At 41.6% G+C, this 19,703-nt stretch overlaps 2 protein-coding genes across 3 annotated transcripts in view; both read left to right on the plus strand.

Annotated features, from left to right (window-relative positions):
• Positions 1-5,824, plus strand: part of LOC110002388 (blood vessel epicardial substance) — an 18,745-nt gene extending 12,921 nt beyond the window's left edge. Inside the window, exons 9-11 of the mRNA XM_065957954.1 lie at positions 2,570-2,737; positions 2,857-2,998; positions 4,597-5,824. Coding sequence (XP_065814026.1) covers positions 2,570-2,737; positions 2,857-2,998; positions 4,597-4,727 — 441 coding nt within the window. The 3' untranslated portion in view covers positions 4,728-5,824. The remainder of the gene's footprint in view (positions 1-2,569; positions 2,738-2,856; positions 2,999-4,596) is intronic.
• Positions 5,825-6,859: 1,035 nt separating this feature from the next.
• Positions 6,860-19,703, plus strand: part of hace1 (HECT domain and ankyrin repeat containing E3 ubiquitin protein ligase 1) — a 33,687-nt gene continuing 20,843 nt past the window's right edge. The window contains exons 1-12 of one of the 2 annotated variants that reach the window (XM_029282185.2): positions 6,860-7,145; positions 7,469-7,523; positions 7,799-7,888; positions 10,233-10,337; positions 11,526-11,601; positions 11,704-11,835; positions 12,720-12,802; positions 14,057-14,153; positions 14,259-14,360; positions 16,050-16,156; positions 16,436-16,586; positions 17,924-17,998. In XM_029282185.2, coding sequence (XP_029138018.2) covers positions 7,055-7,145; positions 7,469-7,523; positions 7,799-7,888; positions 10,233-10,337; positions 11,526-11,601; positions 11,704-11,835; positions 12,720-12,802; positions 14,057-14,153; positions 14,259-14,360; positions 16,050-16,156; positions 16,436-16,586; positions 17,924-17,998 — 1,164 coding nt within the window. In that variant the 5' untranslated portion in view covers positions 6,860-7,054. The remainder of the gene's footprint in view (positions 7,146-7,468; positions 7,524-7,798; positions 7,889-10,232; positions 10,338-11,525; positions 11,602-11,703; positions 11,836-12,719; positions 12,803-14,056; positions 14,154-14,258; positions 14,361-16,049; positions 16,157-16,435; positions 16,587-17,923; positions 17,999-19,703) is intronic. The other variant, XM_065957845.1, reaches the window with a different exon arrangement.

The raw sequence follows: 19,703 nt of genomic DNA on the forward strand, positions 1-19,703 counted from the left end.
AATATGGTAAAAGAGGCGTGACATTTCCGAGAACCGTGCTGAGCGACTGACCAATTAGCTGACAGGCCGACCAATCAGATCAGACTTGGCACACATGGGGACTCTGAACGTGGGCACTTCAGAGCCTTAGAAAGAGAGTCAGAAGCGAGCCGGTGCACGGAGCGGCAGTTCATGAAAACAGACACTTTTTTAGAACTTTAGCTATTGTGAACATACTTTAGTAGGTACATAGATTAAATATATGAACCCCAAAAAGGGCAAAATATGGGCTCTTTAAAAACACAAAGTGCAGTACATTAAAAGAGGACTTAAAAACAACAGTTTCTAAAAAGGGGGGGTCTATTTGACTTTGCTCAGAATGGTTATTGCAGAGGGAATGAAGGATTTTTTGTAGATGTTTTTCCGGGCCAGAGGGATGTTGTAGCGTCTGCCTGATGGCGGTAACTGGAAGGAGTGGTGGAGGGGGTGAGAGGGGTCCTCTGTGATCAGGGTGGCTCTCCTGATTACAAAGCGATTATACAGTTTGGAGAGGGTAGTTTGTGGAGAACAGATCATTTTGCTGGCCTGATTAACGATGCGGGAGAGTTTGGCTTTGTGTTTGGTGGTGAGGGAGTTGTACCAGGATGAGATGTTATTAGTGAGAGAGATTCAATTGATTGAAGTGATTGGTAAACCAGAGTTAAAATATGTTTGCTGACATGAAAAGTCCTTAGTTTCCTCATCAGGTGGAGTCTCTGTTGTGATTTCTTGTAGACAGAGTCAGCATGCTGTGAAAAGGAGAGACAGGTGTCAAACTCTGTTCCCAGATATTTAAAAGAAAGAACCTGCTCTACAAGCTGACCCTGGATTGTGAACGGTTGGAAGAAAGGCAAGGTAGGAGATAGGTGTAATTAAGAGAAATATCTGGATCCTCCTGATGGTTCTGCCCTGCTGGATCTGAACTCTTGTGTTTGCACTACTGTGGAGGAAGATAAATGTCTGCAGCACCAAGATACATTTTCCTACAGGGACAGCAAGTGATCATTATTCTAAGGTGTCATATTGTATCATACTGTATCTGTCGTATATTTTCTTGTTGTATTAATTCTGTTGTATCACATGGTATTGTGTCCTATTTAATGGCATCTCAATGTGTTGTATCTGATCATATCTGTGGTATTGAATTGCATCATCTTTTCGAGTTGTGTTGTGTCATATGGATCGTATAGAACCATATTTCAAACTATTTATCGTATTGTATATATTGTATCTTATCTTACTGTATCATATCTTATCGTACCAGATTGAATCGCATCTTCTTGTATCGTAACATAACATTGGAATTATTAGCTGCTAACTATCCTTTCAAATTGATTTTTATTGATTTTTCTTGGATGCATCTTCACATTGCAATTACATGGCACAACAGTACATTTGAACTAAAAACATCCATATTAGGTCGATACAGAAATGAGTGTGAACATTAGTGGTGTGGGGAAAGAATGTACCGAAACCCCCACACTCGAACTGTAAAATAATAATAATAATAATAATAATAATAATAATGATAAAAGTCCAGAAGAAAGCATACAAGTACAAAACAAACAAACACAAGGACAACAAGCATACAGACAATAGAGAGGACAAGAGATAAAGAGACACACACAGACTTACAAAAGGGGGGGGGGCAATTAGCTGCTAACTATCGGTTATGAAAATTAAATTTAAAAAAAAAGAAACAGCTACGTCGCTATCCCTAAACATTGCCTGAGTGTCCTTCCAATCAACAGTCTATAATAATTTTATCCTTCAGTATTGTATTGAATCTGTCTTATCGTATGGCATCGCAATGTAAATGTCCGTGTTGTTCGGGTTCTATCACTTGTTATATTTTGGGGACTTAAAGACTGATTCTGAATTGTCTTTATCTTCAGTAGATTTCTTCAGTGAAACTTGCTGCATTGGCTGCAACATAGTCCCTGATGGATCAAAGTGCCTCCACTAAAACTTCTGGTTTCTGTCACTGACAGACTCAGATAGTTCTTCTAAGTGTCTGACTACGTTACAGAATTGATCCCAGAGATAAACCTGTTGTTGATAAAGAGGGAAATGTTTTTTTGTATCCTGAAACAGCTGTTACATCACTCTTTCTCTAAGACACCAGACTCCATTGACATAAACAGAACCTGGGATTCTATGGTCGACTGCTGCTTGGATTGATGAGATTTTTGTATTTGTGTTACAAAAATATTGTGTTAGATTGAAACTGACTAAACGAAAACAAAGTCAAACAACAACAGAGACAGAACCAGAGACTGAGGAAGTAGTCGACAAACAACTCGTGTGCTCTTCAAAGTAAAATTACCTTTTTTGGCAATAGAGTTTGGTAGCGTTGAAGAGTGTGAAGTGTGAAGTAATCGATCTTTCTCTACTTTAGCTGTAACCATAGAAACACCTTCATAAGTCAAAAACAGTAGGACCCAGTAAAAGTACAGAAATGTCCCCTTTATCGTTTCAAGGATAAAAAATGACCTGCTTTTTCATCTTCACCCTTCCACTAGTTGATTTTTATTTTTTGTTTTACATAAAGGTGACCATCTTGGCCGAGGAGAACTGTAAGTTCCTGTGCTGGTCTCGAGAAAGACTCACGTACTTCCTGGAGTCCGACACCTTCCTCAACGAGGTGTTCAGGTACCTGATCGGGAAAGACATCACCAACAAGCTGTACTCTCTGAACGACCCCACGCTCAGCGACAAGGTGCGTTCAAGGACAGCTGCGTCATTAAATCAAACCCCAGAGAAGAACTGATGATGTATAAAATAACAATGAGGATGATGATGATGATGATGATGATGATGATGATGAATGTGTCCCAGGCCGTGAAGAAGATGGACCGGCAGCCCAGCCTCTGCTCCCAGCTCTCCATGATGCAGATGAGGAACAGCATGGCGAGCACCAGCGACACCGACGACGTCCTCAACCAGATCATGCAAAGAGGATCGGCCGGGTCATCGATCCGTGAGTCATCAGCCAATAGGATGTTTGAGTCTGTTTCAAGGTTACCCTTAAATTTATCAAACGAGTTTACAGATGCACAAAACCCAACGACTCGTCCACTTCCTCGAGGCCACCCCAACCCAACAAGGGTTAGGTTTAGGGTTTGGGGACTACCTTCCCCGAGTCGGGGTCGAGGTCATTTGCTGACTTTGTTCCTGCCTCCTTCCTTGGATTTGGTAGCCATATTTTTAGGCTCCCTCTTTGAATTTGAACTCTGATTTTAGTTACCTGTGGTCATTGAAAGTTGAAAGGGCAGACATTCAGCCGGGACGCCCCGAGAGGTAACCCTGCATGGGTTCTGGGTCTGATAAATGCACCCATCCTCAATGTTCAACATATATGCCACAGTTATCAAAGGAACCACAACTGGACCAAGGCCCGGGTTGGGAACCAAGTCGATTAAATATGAAAACATGCGACACAGCGTTCCCATTTCAGGCTGAAATAAAAAACAGTAATTTAGATTTTCATGATGTCAGATTATTGTAAGAGTGAAAATGGGATATGCAAATAAGTTAGAAACATATGTTTATATGTTCTTTCTCTATGCAGACATAACTTTAGTATGTTCTTAAATGATTGCTATAATGTTGGTTACAAGTGTTTACAGTAATGTTAATATCCTGTTATTAGGTAGGCCACCTAGTGGGCGCTGTTCAGGCAGGAGTGGGCTGTGTAGGGAGGGAGGAGAAGAAGAGATGTGGTGGAATGTACCGTGCGTCGGAGAAGCTGACTAAAGTTACGAGAAAGACCCAGAACGTGTTTGGACTGATTTATTCCTTCACATACACCCACGTTGCTTACATTATGTTCCTAAACTTCAGCTGTGACTGACCTGAAAGAATTTTGCTGAGGGTCTACAAAGTTAGTGGCCTAGTGGTTAGCTTGCCCGTCCCATGATGGAGGCCACTGTCCTCTTTCCCCTATCTCTGTCTCCCTGATTTGCGACTCTTTCCACTGTCCTGTGTCTCAAAGAAAGGCGTGAAAGTCCACAAAAAAACCCTTTAAAAAATACTTCTCGATGAACATGAGCGCTTCAGCTTGATGTTTTTAAAAGTTCATTCCACATTTACAGAGATTTCATGCTCTTAAAAGCTCTTCAAAAATATTTGGTTCTTTTTCCAACTACCAAAATTTGTTGGACCGTGTTGACATCCTACACCAGAGTGAAAGCATCAGCAGGAGGAACTCGGCATGCCGTCATGCATGTGTTGTGTGGTGGACTAAAAGCAGCTCTTCAGGATGTATTCAGCCAGGAGAGCAGCTCTGTTTCTGTTCTGCAGAGGAGCTCTCACCATGATAATGGAGCACCTGTGAGTGCTAATGGAGCTCATCCACAGGCTCTGTTCGCCCTCGCATTGTGCCTGATCGGGTTTTTATATTGATGCACTTTTCATAATGACCTCCTTCTGTGTGGATTGTTTGGTGACATGTGAACTCTTCTGTTGGTTGTTGAGCCACTTTTTTTTCATCCCTGAGTGCATATGAGCTCAAACAAACAACGACAGCTTTTATGTTGAAAAACACATTATGGATTCATTTGTCATCTCTCTCTTTAGAAAAATCACCTGGAACCAGAGCCTCCGCCAAGATGAAGCCCATAGCAGAAGGCCTGGAGGACGATGTTTTTGAAGAATCTGCTCCTTCCAAGTCCGCTCACATGGGCAGCACCTCCAGTGAGGAGGTGTAGACCGCACACAGCAGAGAGAACGACCCAGGCATGAGCTTGAAATGGATGTATGTGCCTTTTGTTCAGGCTGATTCAGCACCATTTGAATGTCAAAAAGATGATCATTTTGAATGTTTTTGTCAGTTTGTCCACCAGAGGGCGCTAAAAAGAAGCATTTTGACCTCTCAGGGCGCGGTCACATTGGCAATCCGTACCGTGCTCCTCCTCCTCAGTCCGCCGCTGGCCTTCATGGCCTGCGGTCACACTGCTCCAGGACTAACCGGGCCTAAGCACAGTTACCTCTTGTACATAACGTCGTAATACAGCACATGCATTATGGCTTAATGTTATTATGAAGCGTGCTTAGTTTACAAGACAGGCGGACTCGAGGGTACGGATTGCGAGTGTGACCACGCCCTCAGAAATATGTGAAATAATTCCAACTTCTCCACGCACTATGATGTCATCTTTGCACATAATATGATAAGATTTTAGGTTAGCTGCAGTTCAAACAGGAAGTCAGAGTACATGTCTATTCATCTATTTTCTTCCCCTTATCCGAGGTCGGGTCGCGGTGGCAGCAGCCCCTGGGTCTACCCCGGGGTCTCCTCCCATTTGAGCGTGTGTCTGTAAAAACCTCCAAATTAAAAAAATTTGCATTTCTAATCAAATGCTAAAACACTCAAATATTTGTTACTGGTTGTTTCGAGTGCAGCTTTAACTTATCAGATATCTGTGTTGGAATCTCTTTAAAGAATAATTTATCTATGGAGCTCAACGTGTCCAAACAGACAGGACTGGGCGGTTTCCTCTCTGTGAATTTATTTTATTAGTCATAATATAAAAATATAGATATAGATATAAATATACATTTTACTATTTCATGCACAAGGTCACACGTGTCACAACTTTCATAGATGTCTTTGTAAGTGAGGATTTCCCCTTTAGAGATATTTTATTTAAGAACATACTCTTTTTTTAAACCAGTGCACTTGTGTGTTTAATAAAAACATTTACAGTTGTGTCTCGCTGTTTGATGTGTTCTTAAAGTTTTCAGGAGTTCTGTTTTTATTGTGATTTCATTGCTGTGTAACATTAAATAGAAATGTGACCAGTCATCCTGCTCTCTGTTTGCTCCTCAAGGTACAGCCAGCAGGTTTTTAACGTCGGGGTTAAGGTGTGGTTTTGTAGGATCTAGAGGAGTGCAGCGCCCTCCTGTGGCCATACTGTGAAATACAGGTTCAGTTTTTTGTTATAGAAAAGTCAGTGAACGTCCACCTGCAGGAAAACGGTCGGAAGTAGAACTATATAATGAATGAAATGACACGTTTAAGAAATATTATGAGACATGAAAGCAAAGAATTTAAGTATATGTGTGCAAAAACCAGAAGAAGTGTTTTCTTTGGTTGAACTTATTGTTAATCGTATTTAAATCTTTTGCATCTTTGACTCAATAATCGTAACAGCTATTAAGCACAGTGATCAATCCTGTAGATAAATAACACATGCTTTTTTACAGTCCACTGATACATCAATATTATAATGATACTTCAATAATTAAGATAAAACACAAGACAAACATGGATATCTTCATATTGTTTCAATCTAAGATTATTTTTAGTAAAACGTACAAGCTGTGTAGGTCTAATTATATTTTATTTTTGAGATGGTTGAATTAATGTTGTTCATCCTCTTAAGACAAAAAAGTAAAATACATATATCATCATACTATTATACTTTATTATACTATTAACATAGCCTATATCATGTACACATATTTCAATTCATCCTGTATTCATTTATTGTATATAAAACATTAATTCTATCACAGTGAAAAAATAAATAATTTTTTTTACCAGAAACTATTCACAGTAAGGCAAAAATATGTTATTTTAAAATCAAAATGTTCAATATTTAAATTTACATAAGAGCACATGGGTCTACATTTGAACATAAACTATTTAAAGTGCCAAAAATAAGTTATATAAAAGTTAAATACATTTAATATTTAATTTAATTTGACTTTTTTTTATATAGCAATGTAATAAAAACACAGGATCTTTGCCTTTAGCCTTTTAAACCCGGTAGCCTCTGTAGACTTCATTACCCACAGTGCATCGCGCGTGTGTGTCATCAAAACAGGAAGTGTGACAGACAGGGGCGATGAGAGTGTTGGAGCACAACAGGAAAATATGAGCGGACTGTAAATCAGAGAGGGACGGTTCTCCTGTCGGCCAGCGCCCATCATGGCCCGCTCTCAGGACCTCCGCACCCCGGCGAGGAGCTCCTAAAGCCGCCGCCAGAGGCTTCTTCTTTCCCGCGGTTCATCGCTGGTGATCCGTTCACATATGATGGAACGGGCGATGGAGCAGCTAAACGTACAGCTCAGCCGGCTGACCCGCTCCCTCCGCCGGGCCAGAACCGTGGAACTCCCGGAAGGTGAGGAGCCGGAGGGGGAATGTTTACGTTTAAATACGGTTTACGTTATAATACGGTTATATTAAAGTTCAGAGCAGCCTGCCCCGGCCTCTGTATAAACACAGAGATTATTAACCAGAGAAGGTTCAGTCTGCTGTGTTTAATCATAACACAATCTTATCCCAACATGTATAGCCTGCAGTAAGTCATTAAAGTGTCAGGTAACAGATTCGTTTTTAAAAATCTTAGTCATATAAAAACTGTTTAATGTAAAGACTGTTTGTTTTAAAGTGATCTTTGTGTTTTTTTATTTTTATGTTCCTGTTGTCTTTGTTTCTCTGCAGATAATGAGACTGCAGTATACACACTGATGCCAATGGTGATGGCTGACCAGCACAGGTGAGCATCAAGCCACACACACACACACAACAACAACAACAACAACTACAACAACAACAACAACACAGGTGGTGTGTTACTGCTGACACTTCTGTGATGAGGCATAAAGCATAAAGTGTTTACATGTTTTAACAGAAGCATCATGGGTCCACATGCCTGCAGTCAGAGAAGTGCGTGTGTTTGTGTATTTGTGTGTGTGTGTGTGTGTGTGTGTGTATTTGTGTGTGTGTGTGTTGTTGTCTTCAGTACAAACCGTTGTTTCTTCTCTTTCAAAGGTCGGTTTCAGAGCTTCTACTCAACTCCAAGTTTGATGTGAACTACGCCTTCGGTCGGGTGAAGAGAAGTCTGCTGCACATTGCTGCTAAGTAAGTAAACAGAGCGGGTGTTCCGGTTCTTCTGGACTTCTGTGAACACAGCGATCGCGCTCTGATCTGATGTGGAACAAAACAGTCGAGCGGAGAACGCCTGATAGGGGAGATCTCCGCTCACTTCCAGTCGAAGCTTTTGAGCGGTTTCGTTTGCAGTCTCAGCAGATTGTTGTTCAACATGATCGAGGTTTCCGCCTCTTACAGGACGCTGTTTCCTCTCCACTGTTACTTTGCTAGATGTTGCTTAGTGCTCATGAGGGACTCATGTTGGGTCTTTGTAGATAATATAACCATGGGGGACTTCTCTTCTGTCTGTATTGGTACCACCATGAAGCAGGATCTAAAAAGGTTCCTCTAAACGGGCTTCTAGGAACTAAAATGGATAGTTCCTGTGGTGTGGATTCACAAAAAAAGGGGGGGGGGTTCCAGCAGTTCCTAGATCAACAAAAAAGTTCCTACGGTCCGATAAAGCCTAATGAGTTAGGGTCTTTACCCATTACTCACCGTCTCAGGACTCAGAGCGCCACAGGACGCGACGGCATCGAGCCTCCTGGTTCAACAAAGTCGTTTAAGAGAATTTATATCCAGCAGGTGAAAGAGGAGAATGTTTCCTTCTCATCACTAGAACCTCCTCTGTTGGAGAAGCTGGTCTCATAACTTTACATGTCGCTGTCGGAGTTTCTCTTTTCTCTGCCGAACACTGGTGTTACGGTTTAAAGAGCTACCGTGTTAACTGGCGCCCTGCAGCTAAATGATAACAGCAAGAATGCCTCATATACATTATTCATCAAAATGAACTTATCAGGTATGTATTTAAAGAGCCCATATTCTGCCCTTTTTGGGGTTCTTATATTTAATCGAAGTTCCTACTTTTGTCACAATAGATAAAGTCTGAAAAAAAGTGTCTGTTTTCATGAACTGCTCCTCCTTGCTCCCTCTCTGCTCTGAGTCCGTCAGCTACACTCTGTTGAGCCCACACTGTTAGACCCCACGTGGGCCAAGTCTGCTCTGATTGGTCTGCCGATCCGCTCTGTCGTTATTGGTTATTATTATTATTGCCACAACGAGCCAATGGGCTTAGATCAGTGATATCACACTGACAAGACGTCACACTGACACATTTTTTTCGAGGGGGGCTAGAACCGAGCGTTACATGCAGCTAATGCTACAGCTAACAGGAGGACGTAGGAGAAGCTGCGTTTCCGTGGACTTTGAATTTTTGCACATAGATGTGTCTAAACATGCACAGGACACTTGGAAAACAGACTAAAGAGCATATAAAACCAGAAAAAGCAGAATATGGGACCTTTAAATGAAACCTAAACAAAGAACTGTACTGTTTTTGGTCAACAACCACAGCAGCAATTCAGCTTAAAGTCGCCAGTTAGCAGGGACACAGATTAAACCGTTACGTTAAGATTTATTTTTGGGCTTTTTGTGCCTTTAATTGAGAGACAGGACAGTGGATAGAGTCGGAAATCAGGGAGAGAGAGAGAGTAGGGAATGACATGCGGGAAAGAAGCCACAGGTGGGAAGCGAACCCGGGCCGCCCGCTTGAGACGACAGCCTCCATAGATGGGGCGCACGCACTAACCACTGTGCAACCAGCGCCCCCCTGAATGAGATATTTGACCTCCTCACTGCTGCATGTCAGCCCACGGTTCATCTGGTCGGTAGGTTAACTAGCTAACAAGCGTCTTGGAGGCGTCCCACAATGCAAAGTGCGACTACTATGCATGACATTTGTTTACCCACAGCCCTGCCTAGGTGTGTGCTTCGGCCTGCGGTACATTATTGCAGTGTGGACATGAAACGACCCGAGGGAAATATAGAAATATGTATCACCTTCTCATCTGAGACGGGACAAAGCAAACGAGTCCCTAGGTGTGAAACTGACCCAACTGTTCACTCTTTAAAGCTCCTGTCACAACCAAACAGAATGAAATGAGTACTGAGAGCTGAAGGGAGGCTCAGCACAAAGACGGGCCGTTTCTCCACAGTTATTTTTAAAGTCTTAATCTGTAGCTGCAGTGAAAGGTGTCGGATGAGGCGTCAAAAACTGCACAATGTCGGAACAGCCTTTGTTTACACATTCAACAGCAAAGACTCCCAGAGAGTGATGCGTTCAAGTGTTAAAAGAAAGAAGAGTATTGTAACACTATAAGAGTTTTAAAATGGGTCAACTTTCAAATAATTGTCCCTTTATATCATAAATTTAACTAATACATCAGATGCATTGTCCCGCTATTGTTAGCCTGATGCTACATTAAAATGAATTGTTGAGTGAGTGAATGAGTTGACATGCATCTTCCTGTTTCTCCCGTGTTCTCTCCCTGCACAGCTGTGGATCTGTGGAGTGTCTGGTTCTCCTGCTGAAGAGAGGCGCTAACCCAAACTATCAGGACATCTCAGGCTGCACCCCTCTGCACCTCGCTGCCAGGAACGGGTACGAGCCCCAAACACTCACTCTGACCTCCCTGTAGCTGAGGTGTTCAAGCTCTTTTGTCCGGATGTATAAACAAACAAACTTTTACTTTTATCTGATAATTTAATCTTTTACTTTTGTGTGGAAACAAAACACATGTTCAGTTACAGACGTGCTCTGCAGGGGGGCTTGACGTCCAACGAACATGTTCAATGCATTTCCTTCCTGACAGGAAAGTAAAGGAAGGAAAGACAAACTTTAAAAACAGCTTCTGTGACAAACACAAGGTGCATTTGAAGAAGAATTCCGGTATTGTAAAAATCCACTAAAAGTCCCTGACATGCTCAGACTGACATAACTCCCCATTCCCCCGCTGGCCTGCACTCTCACTTCCTCATACAACACATGCATGGTCTTTGTGTGATCATGAAGCGTGCTTCTTAATTTTCAGACTCGAAAGTAAAAACAAAAAAAAAAGAAGAAAAGGGACAAGCGGTCGAGTCATCGTCCGCACATCAGAGAACAACACAGAGAACATGACGGCTACTGTACTGACTTTGTGTCTTATGTTGAGTCATGTTAGTCAGAACTGTGTGTGTGTGTGTGTGTGTGTGTGTGTGTGTGTGTGTGTGTGTGTGTGTGTGTGTGTGTGTGTGTGTGTGTGTGTGTGTGTGTGTGTGTGTGTGTGTGTGTGTGTGTGTGTGTGTGTGTGTGTGTGTGTGTGTGTGTGATATAGTGTGTGTGTGTGAGTTTGTGTGTGTTTGTGTGTGTGTGATTGTGTGATATATAGTGTGTGTGTGTTTATGTGTGCGTGTGTGTGTGTTTGTGTGATTGTGTGAGATATAGTGTGTGTGTGTTTATGTGTGCGTGTGTGTGTGTGTGTGTGTGAGATATAGTGTGTGTGTGAGTTTGTGTGTGTGTGTGTGTGTTTGTGTGAGATATAGTGTGTGTGTGTGTGTGTGTGTTGTGAGAGAGTGTGTGTGAGTGTGTGTGTGTGTGTGTGTGTGTTGTGAGAGAGTGTGTGTGAGTGTGTACCAACCCCTCCTCTACATCTCCCTCCTCTCTGCACACCTGAGTGCAGAGAGGAGGGAGAACCAGGGAGAGAGAACACTGATAACTTGTGGTCTGTAATAACTTTGGCTGATCCTGATCCTGATCCTGATCCTGATCCTGATCCTGATCCTGATCCTGAACACTTTGTTCCATCAGACAGAAGAAGTGCATGGGCAGACTGCTGGAATATAACGCTGACGTCAACATCTGCAACAACGAGGGTCTGACTGCTGTGAGTTTCCTGTAATCCTCTGACTGTATTTCAATTATTCATAAATAAGTGAAGGATCGTTTTCAGTAACACTGACCGTCCCTGTGTGAACCCGCGCTGCAGATCCACTGGCTGGCGGTGAACGGCCGGACGGAGCTCCTCCATGACCTGGTCCAGCACGTGACCAACGTGGACGTGGAGGACGCCATGGGGCAGACGGCTCTGCATGTCGCCTGTCAGAACGGACACAAAACAGTGAGACTATAATAATAATATTTGTAAAGCACCTTTCATGTGGAGGAAGCAGGACGTAGCACGGAGCTAAGGCCTCACAGGAAAATAGACTTTTAACGAGGACAGGGTGCAAAATAATGAGAAGATGGAGAGGACAACCTTTTCTGTTTTTAAGATAATTAGGCTGAAAATCATTCGACACAGAGGGTGTGTGACCTTAACCCTCAGGCATCAGCTTAATTTACTACCCTGTTAAGTCAAAGGGTTAAATTCCTGATAATTACTCAATATTTGATCGTTTTGAGCCGGGCTGAAGTTGTTTAAGAGATTTATGCAGAAAAAAGTAGAAAAAAATATCAATCTGTTCTATTTTATAGCAGTTTTTGTAAATTGGACATTTTCGCCCTCCAATGTCCAAACAGGGAACCACGTTTTAAATCTGATGCTACACAAAAACTAACAATGCATCAAAGTCAATATTTTGGATAATCTTTGACATATCCAAGACTGATTTAAAAAAAAATCCCCCATCCACCAAATATTTGTTTTATGGAAATTAACTCATTTTTGTGTTTTTTTCTTAAATAACAACAGTGACATCAAGTAATCAAACTGGCATTTAAAGGGTTAAATTCCTAAAAATTGAATATTTGTTAGTATTGAGCAGGGCTGAAGTTGTTTATGAGATTTACGCAGAAAAAAGTAGAAAAAAATATCAATCTGTTCTATTTTTATTGCAGTTTTTTGTAAATTGGACATTTTTGTCCTTAGGGGGTAGTAAACATGTTTCACAGTGTTCTGTTGAGATCTTTAAATAATCATCTTCAGTTGTTTTCTGATATGCAGTGAGTGCAGTGATGTATGCTCCAGTATGTGATGTGAGTGTGTTTTAAATTTCTCCTCAGACGGTGTTGTGTCTTCTGGACAGCGGAGCCGACATCAACCGGCCGAACGTCTCTGGAGCCACGCCCCTTTACTTTGCCTGCAGGTGATGTCATCATTACAGAGTCACTGTTGCTATGTGGTCTCACATCATCGCATATCAACTTTGTCCATGTTGGATTTTCATTTCTTACTGTCTGACAACATTTCACAGAGGATGATTACAGAGCTTGAACTTTAAAAAAAAAAAAAAAAATAGAGGGAGGAGATTACACGAGCCGGTCGGAGCTCACAGACTGGTTATGATGCAAACAAAGACTCTCAACACTACGGCTCCCAAAGATATACTTATTTATTTGCTATGTGCATTAAGAAACTGACCGGGCTCTTGGTCAGGTGCTGTACTAAAAGCGGGTTCAGGTGTTATTTATCACACTCTTGATGGGCATGGAAATCAAAATAGAGCAAATTCGATGGAGCTTCTAAAACAGCCTCGTCCTGCTCCAGGAACCTGGAATGAATCACAGACTAAGTAATTAATTCACAGACTGGGACACCCATATTACACCGACTCAGAATCAATATGAAAGTACAAAGACATGATGATGGCTCGGCTTAGTGATGGCACTTTGACGAGAAAAACACTCTGAAACAGGCTGATGACTGAGCTGCACCAGCACTCAGATTTACTTTATGTTAATGCAAAAAAAAAGGCTCAAATTCAGCAAAGAACAGCCGTTACATCACTCTCTTCAAAACACCAGACTGTTGACAAAAACAGCGATCTCACCTGACTGAACATGCACGCTGCTTGTACGTTTTTTCGCACGAGGCAAGCAGCTTGCATGTTCTGTGAGGTCTGTGTTTTTTTATCAATGGTGTCTTTGAAGAGAGTGATGTAACAGCTGTTTCTGGTTAAAAGATAAAATCATCTTCCTCTTTAACAGAACAGTCTCTCTCTCTCTCTCTCTCTCTCTCTCTCTCTCTTTTTCTGTAAAATTCAGTCTAATCCCGCCGGGGACAAAAACAACAACTTGATCTTTCCAGAAATATGCTGCAGCCAGTGTTGGGTAACCCCGCTTTTAAAAGTAACTCATCGCTTTACCAGATAACTGCCATAAAAAAATAAACTCATTAAGAGTTACTGCTCAACGTACTGAGAAACGTAATGCTCCTCTTGGGCTCCCGTAGTTTACATCCCCCCCCTCGTTTACTTCCTGCAGAAACACAAACAACAACAACATGGCTGCCATCAATATATTCAAAGTTACTAATTCACAGATCTCCTGGTAAAGCTTTTCATATCATTGCCTTTTTATTTGACGTTTATTAATTTATCACTTCATGTGTTTTTGTGCAGTCATGGTCAAAGAGACACGGCTCAGATTCTGCTCTCTCGAGGAGCCAAATACCTCGCCGACAAGAACGGCATCACTCCTCTGGATCTCTGCGTGCAGGTGAGCCCTCAGCCCCCCGCGTTACCATAGCGATATATATAGTTTTCATTTATGCTGATCACATATGTTTACCGTGTGTGTGTGTGTGTGTGTGTGTGTACTCAGGGAGGGTACGGGGAGACCTGTGAGATCCTGATCCAGCATCACGGCAGACTATTCCAGAGTCTGATCCAGATGACGCAGAACGATGACATCAAAGAGAACATGGTACGACCCAGCTCTCAAACTAGAGAAGCACGATCTTTTTTTTCAGCTCCGATACAGATCCCTTTAGAAATCATAATTATAGTGTTGTTGTTGTTGTTGGTATTCTGTGTGAGGCGACACAAAGCTGCAGTAATTAGGCATTGTGCTGACTTCACATAAAAACAGGAAGCAGCAGCAACAACAACTTGGAGGTTTTCAAATTAAAAGTTTGATCACATAGAAGGAGCTGTTCCATCTTGTCTGAACGTCGTCATGGAGACGGTTTGTGTACACTTCTTACAGTTCAGTCTGAACGTCTTCAAAGTGAGCTGAGAATCTGAAAAAAGTGCTGACGTGGATCAGCTCGGTCTGTCCGATATCTGATACGTAAATGATGTCATTATCGGACCAGATGCTGACAATAGATCTGATCTGTCCCATCTCTATCTCAAACATCTAGAAACAACCTGCAGTTTTGAGGACTCCTTTGTCACTATATACCTGAATATTTATCAAGATAGATTCCAGCATTGCTTGATTTTGTCAGAGCATTTCTTAGTCGGGACTTTAGAGCTCGAGTGGAGAGTTTTTATCTGAAAGTGAAACAGACTGATGTTAATACTGATGCCTCGTATGAGCTTCATAAACAAACCAGACATTCAGAGAGAAGATTATTCCTTTCTTTGTTTCTTTTTTTATCTGTTTTTTTGTTTTTTTAAGATTCATTTTTGGCCCTTTTGTGCCTTTAATGGAGAGATAGGAGAGTGGATAGAGCTATTAGGAGAGAGAGAGTGGGGAACGACATGCAGGAAAGGAGCCACAGGTTGGATTCGAACCTCGGCTACAGGCACCATACATGGGGCGCGCGCACGAACCACTGCACCACCAGCGCCACCCATTTTTAATTTTTTTAATCTGTAGTTACTTTATTCATCTGACACGTTTGATGGGGGGGGTGGGGGGTACATGTCAGATGAAGTGATCAACAGCAGAAACAATCTTTTGAAATGTCCCATACCTTAGCTGAAGATCGATGAGATTCTGTTTCAATCAGAAAACATGTGTTTGGTCTGAACCTAGGTTGAGCACGTATTAGATACCTTTTCATATCACGTATTTGACAACGATACAATCTCAGTGATTTAAATGGTCGATTGTATAAAGATTGTTGAGTCTTATTTTTAACCAAAAGTTGCTGCGAGCGAGAGAGATGGAGAAGCAGCTGTGGTCCATTCAAATTCACAGGACAGCAAATACTCCAAATGCCGACCTTTTTACAGTCTTTTTTTTCTCTCATAAAGATCAAAAATGTACGTGTCTTGTAGGTGTGTCTCTGACAAATCATTTCAAGAATACCTACACACTTAATCTTAATGAAGATGACGATATTTAAAATGGTTTTGATGCTGATTAGAACTCTGAAGAGCAGCTGTCGATGTTGTGCTTTGCCTCTGGTCACTTCCTGTCAGCACCTCTGGTCACTTCCTGTCGTTGTCTCCTCCCCTCTTGATCCTCGCTTGTGTTGTTCTTACTCTCTGATGTGAGACTCTTTGGATAAGAGCGTCTGATAAATAAATTATAGAATCGTACAAACAGACAGAGAGCAGAGGAGTAGACTCTGTCTAAGTTGCACAAAAGCATTGGAACGATCAATACTTAAAAAACACTGTCTGTGTGTGTGTGTGTGTGTGCGTGTGCGTGTGTGTGTAGCTCAGACAGGTCTTCGAGCATGTGTCTCAGCAGAGTGACGGTCACTATCAGAGGATCCTGACCAGTCTCGCTGAAATCGCCACGACCAACGGACACAAACTGCTCAGGTAGGATGTCACATTTCTGCTTTCTTTTTCTCTTCTTTATAAAAATGAATAACATGAAGCTGACTGCAGCAGCTCACAGGAATGATCCCCCCCCCCCCCCCCCCCCCCGCCCCGCCCCGACCTCTGTCCCTGAAATCTCTGCACACAACAATCACAAATGTCTACAGCTTCCATTTCCTGCGTCCCTGCACTGCCTCGTGTGTGTCTCAACTTTAATGTTGTTGCTTTAATCGCTGATTTTCAAATAGTTGAAGGTATAATTTTCCCGTCCCTCCTCAGCCTGTCCAGCAGTTTCGAGGCACAGATGAAGAGTCTGCTGAGAATCGTTCGTATTTTCTGCCACGTGTTTCGCCTGGGGCCGTCGTCCCCAAGCAACGGCAACGACATGGGCTACAACGGCAACAAGACGCCTCGCAGCCAGGTCTTTAAGGTCAGTATATAAACACCTGAAGGCGTGTTATGAAGCTCTGAGGACGCTGCTTTAGAGGTAGGGATGTTTTTGTGCTGTTTGGAAATTTGTGAGTTCATCATTCACGCTCAAAAAATTCATTTCTCAAACCAAAACCATGTGTAAAACTTTGATTTGATCTTTGAGGAACATGAAATCATATCTCTTAAATCTGAGTCGACGTCGACTTCATTCATCCCTCAGAAGAGCAGGATCTGTTTTTATAACGACAGCGCTCTCAGTGACATCACAGCACTTCTTCCTGTGCGCTGCATGTAAAGGAATTAAAATCTGCTTATGTCAGTAAAACTGTAAAATCCTGATTGTTGATTTTTAAAGGCGCAGTGTCCATTAACAAAGTGTCACAAAACATAAAATCCTCAAACAACGGTGAACCAATATTTATTTTATAAACTGAATCAAAACTGATAATCACCAATAAAACTTTAAAATCACTAATCTGCCGGCGTCACATCCGTGTTCTTTTTTTACTGTGATGTATTTTATTAGAGCGATTTGTTACCTCTCGTTTATGATATTCATTTATACCGACAGTGCTGAACAACTTATAACTTTAAAGGAAGAAATGGGGGGGGGGATTTCCCGAGGTAAGACATACTGACGAACAGAATGCAGACGTTTAATTACGTGCACGGAGATCGTAGTGGTCGCGGGCAGACACTTTAAGCAGTCACTATATAAACGTCATTCTCTTTCTATTGGCTCAAGTTGAAATCTTCGGAGTATCTTCGGCCGTGTTCAGACATCAGCTCACTCAGATATTCTGCAGATAAAATACTAGGGGTAGAGTCCGCGCAAAACGCGTCTGTTTGCGTTCACACATAGCCTAAAGAACCTCCGGGTAGCCAAATCTCCGGAGTGTTTCAGGAGATTTCTGTATGTGTGAAAAGGGTTCAAGACAAATTATTCTGAGAGAACAGACAAGTCTATGTAATTAGCATGCTAATAAGCAACATGACCTGTATTTAAAGTGTTACCAAACTTTAAACTTCTTTTTCAACAGAATCATTAAAAACACAACGTCCTCAGACCAAAGTGTGGATGACTGCGTTATTATGTCTTTTTAATTTTTAACCTCACATGATTTAACACGATGACGTCATCAAAGAACATACAACACAGCAAAGCTAAAGACAAAACAATCTCTGCTTTCGGAGGCCTACACTACTAGAGTTTAAAAAATACTTGATGCTTTATCCTGAGATGTTTGATGAGAACAGTTTGCACATGAAGACGTATCAGCCTGTATGCATGATTCCCTGCAGTGAGATAACTGGTTGTGATTCCGTTGGTTGCAGATGTGTGTGTCACAGAAGGAGGTTAAGATGGTCCAAAAAGACGACTGTCCCTGGGCAGGTTCTGCCTTCCTAGATGTGAGCTTATAGACATTTTTAAGATTTGCAGTGAATCAAAAAAAAAAAACTTCTGTATGTAAAGTACAGACGGGTGACAAATCAAAGTGAGGGGATCTGGAGGTTGTGTTAAGATCTCAGCACAGCAGAACACCGGTGATAGAATTTGGAAAGAACAGCGCTCTCCACCTCCAACATTTAAAACACCAAATTGAGGGAGTGTAAATGTTCTATTTGTGTGTCTATCCCTCAGCTGGAGTCCAGAGACGAGTAGAATCAATGCTGAGGAACACTAAAGTAGTTTATGTTGTTTTTTCCTTTAATTTGTCACCCGTCTGTTCATGGACATGTTGGGATTTGGGAAATATGATCTCTGGAGCCCCTCTGCAATCTTTCCTTTACATTTATTTCAACTTCTTCTAATTAATCAATACTGGGGCGCTTTAGATGGACCTGGATCTAAACAGTTCTGTTAAAATTTTACCTACTGTTTAAAGATGTTGTTATCTACAGCAAGATGCTCCTGTTTTGGATGTGTTTGATTTAAGTTTCCCTTCAAAGGTCACATATCTAAAATCCATGTTCCTCCAATTCTAACATGTGTCTCTAGTCTATCTGTAAACCCCCCAATGATGAGAAATGTCCATCCTCTCTGTCTTCTGCCTGCTCCACTTTTCAGAAAATGTGTACTCAAACAGGCCATATGGAGATTTTCCCTTTATGACATCACAAAGGGCAGTAGCCCCTCCGCCAGGTGGGTGACACTCCCACAGCTAGGTGTTTGTTCTGCCCTCTGAGTCTGCCTTCTCACCGTAAACAATAGGACATGGAGTGAGAAAGCACAGAGTAACACCCGAGCCCTTCCAGAGAGGGGACGTGGTCAGACACAGCTCATTTACATATTTAAAGGTACAGACACAGAAACAGCCTGTTCTGAGCAGGGCTGAAATAGAGGGGTTTATAGACATGATCAAATACAGGATCAGAGTGGATTTAGAACAAAAAACTTCACACACATGTTTTGTGGAGCTCTGAGACTTATTTACACTGAAGAAGAGGAGGAGGATATGTGACCTTTAAATTAACCCCACTCTAAATCCTCCACTGTTTTATGGTCTATGTGACTCTAAATGGGTCCATCATTTACTAAATGAAAATCCTTCAGTATAGAAGGAAACATGAAACTAAAGATTGAGAAAACAAACCGTGTTTTCTTTAAAGCCTTCTCTCTCTAGCTTCTGTTTCAACTCAAATGTTATTTTTCACTATTACAAGCTGTGCAAACGATATTTTACTTATCTTTAGTCTAAAGACAAGGAAGCAAAATATATCTGGAAATCTCAAAAAATAAATCCTGTTTAAGCAAACATCTGGGCTGCTGCTAACTTACTGTTTGAAACAAAATAATACCATATGACACAGCAGAGCGCACTGATGCATTTCAGCACAATGTGTTTGATACGATACAATAGACTGAGATACCAAACAATATCAAACGTTACACTTTACGATACATTACAGTAAGGGTCATTAATCGCTGTATTTTAGTAGTTAATCGTGGTTAATCTAATTTTTAGCCGCATGTTTGAGATTTCATTATTTTGCGTTTAAAATGTTTTGTTAGGCTTTTATTTTGAAATTGAAATCAAACATTTGACTTTTTAACTTTCCTCTTTTGCTGTTTTCATCAAGTTTCGTAATGAGTTCCTTTTTCCCGTTGTTGATT

The sequence above is a fragment of the Labrus bergylta genome, chromosome 8 (assembly GCF_963930695.1).
Source record: "Labrus bergylta chromosome 8, fLabBer1.1, whole genome shotgun sequence".
In the NCBI taxonomy this organism is placed as follows: Eukaryota; Metazoa; Chordata; class Actinopteri; order Labriformes; family Labridae; genus Labrus; species Labrus bergylta.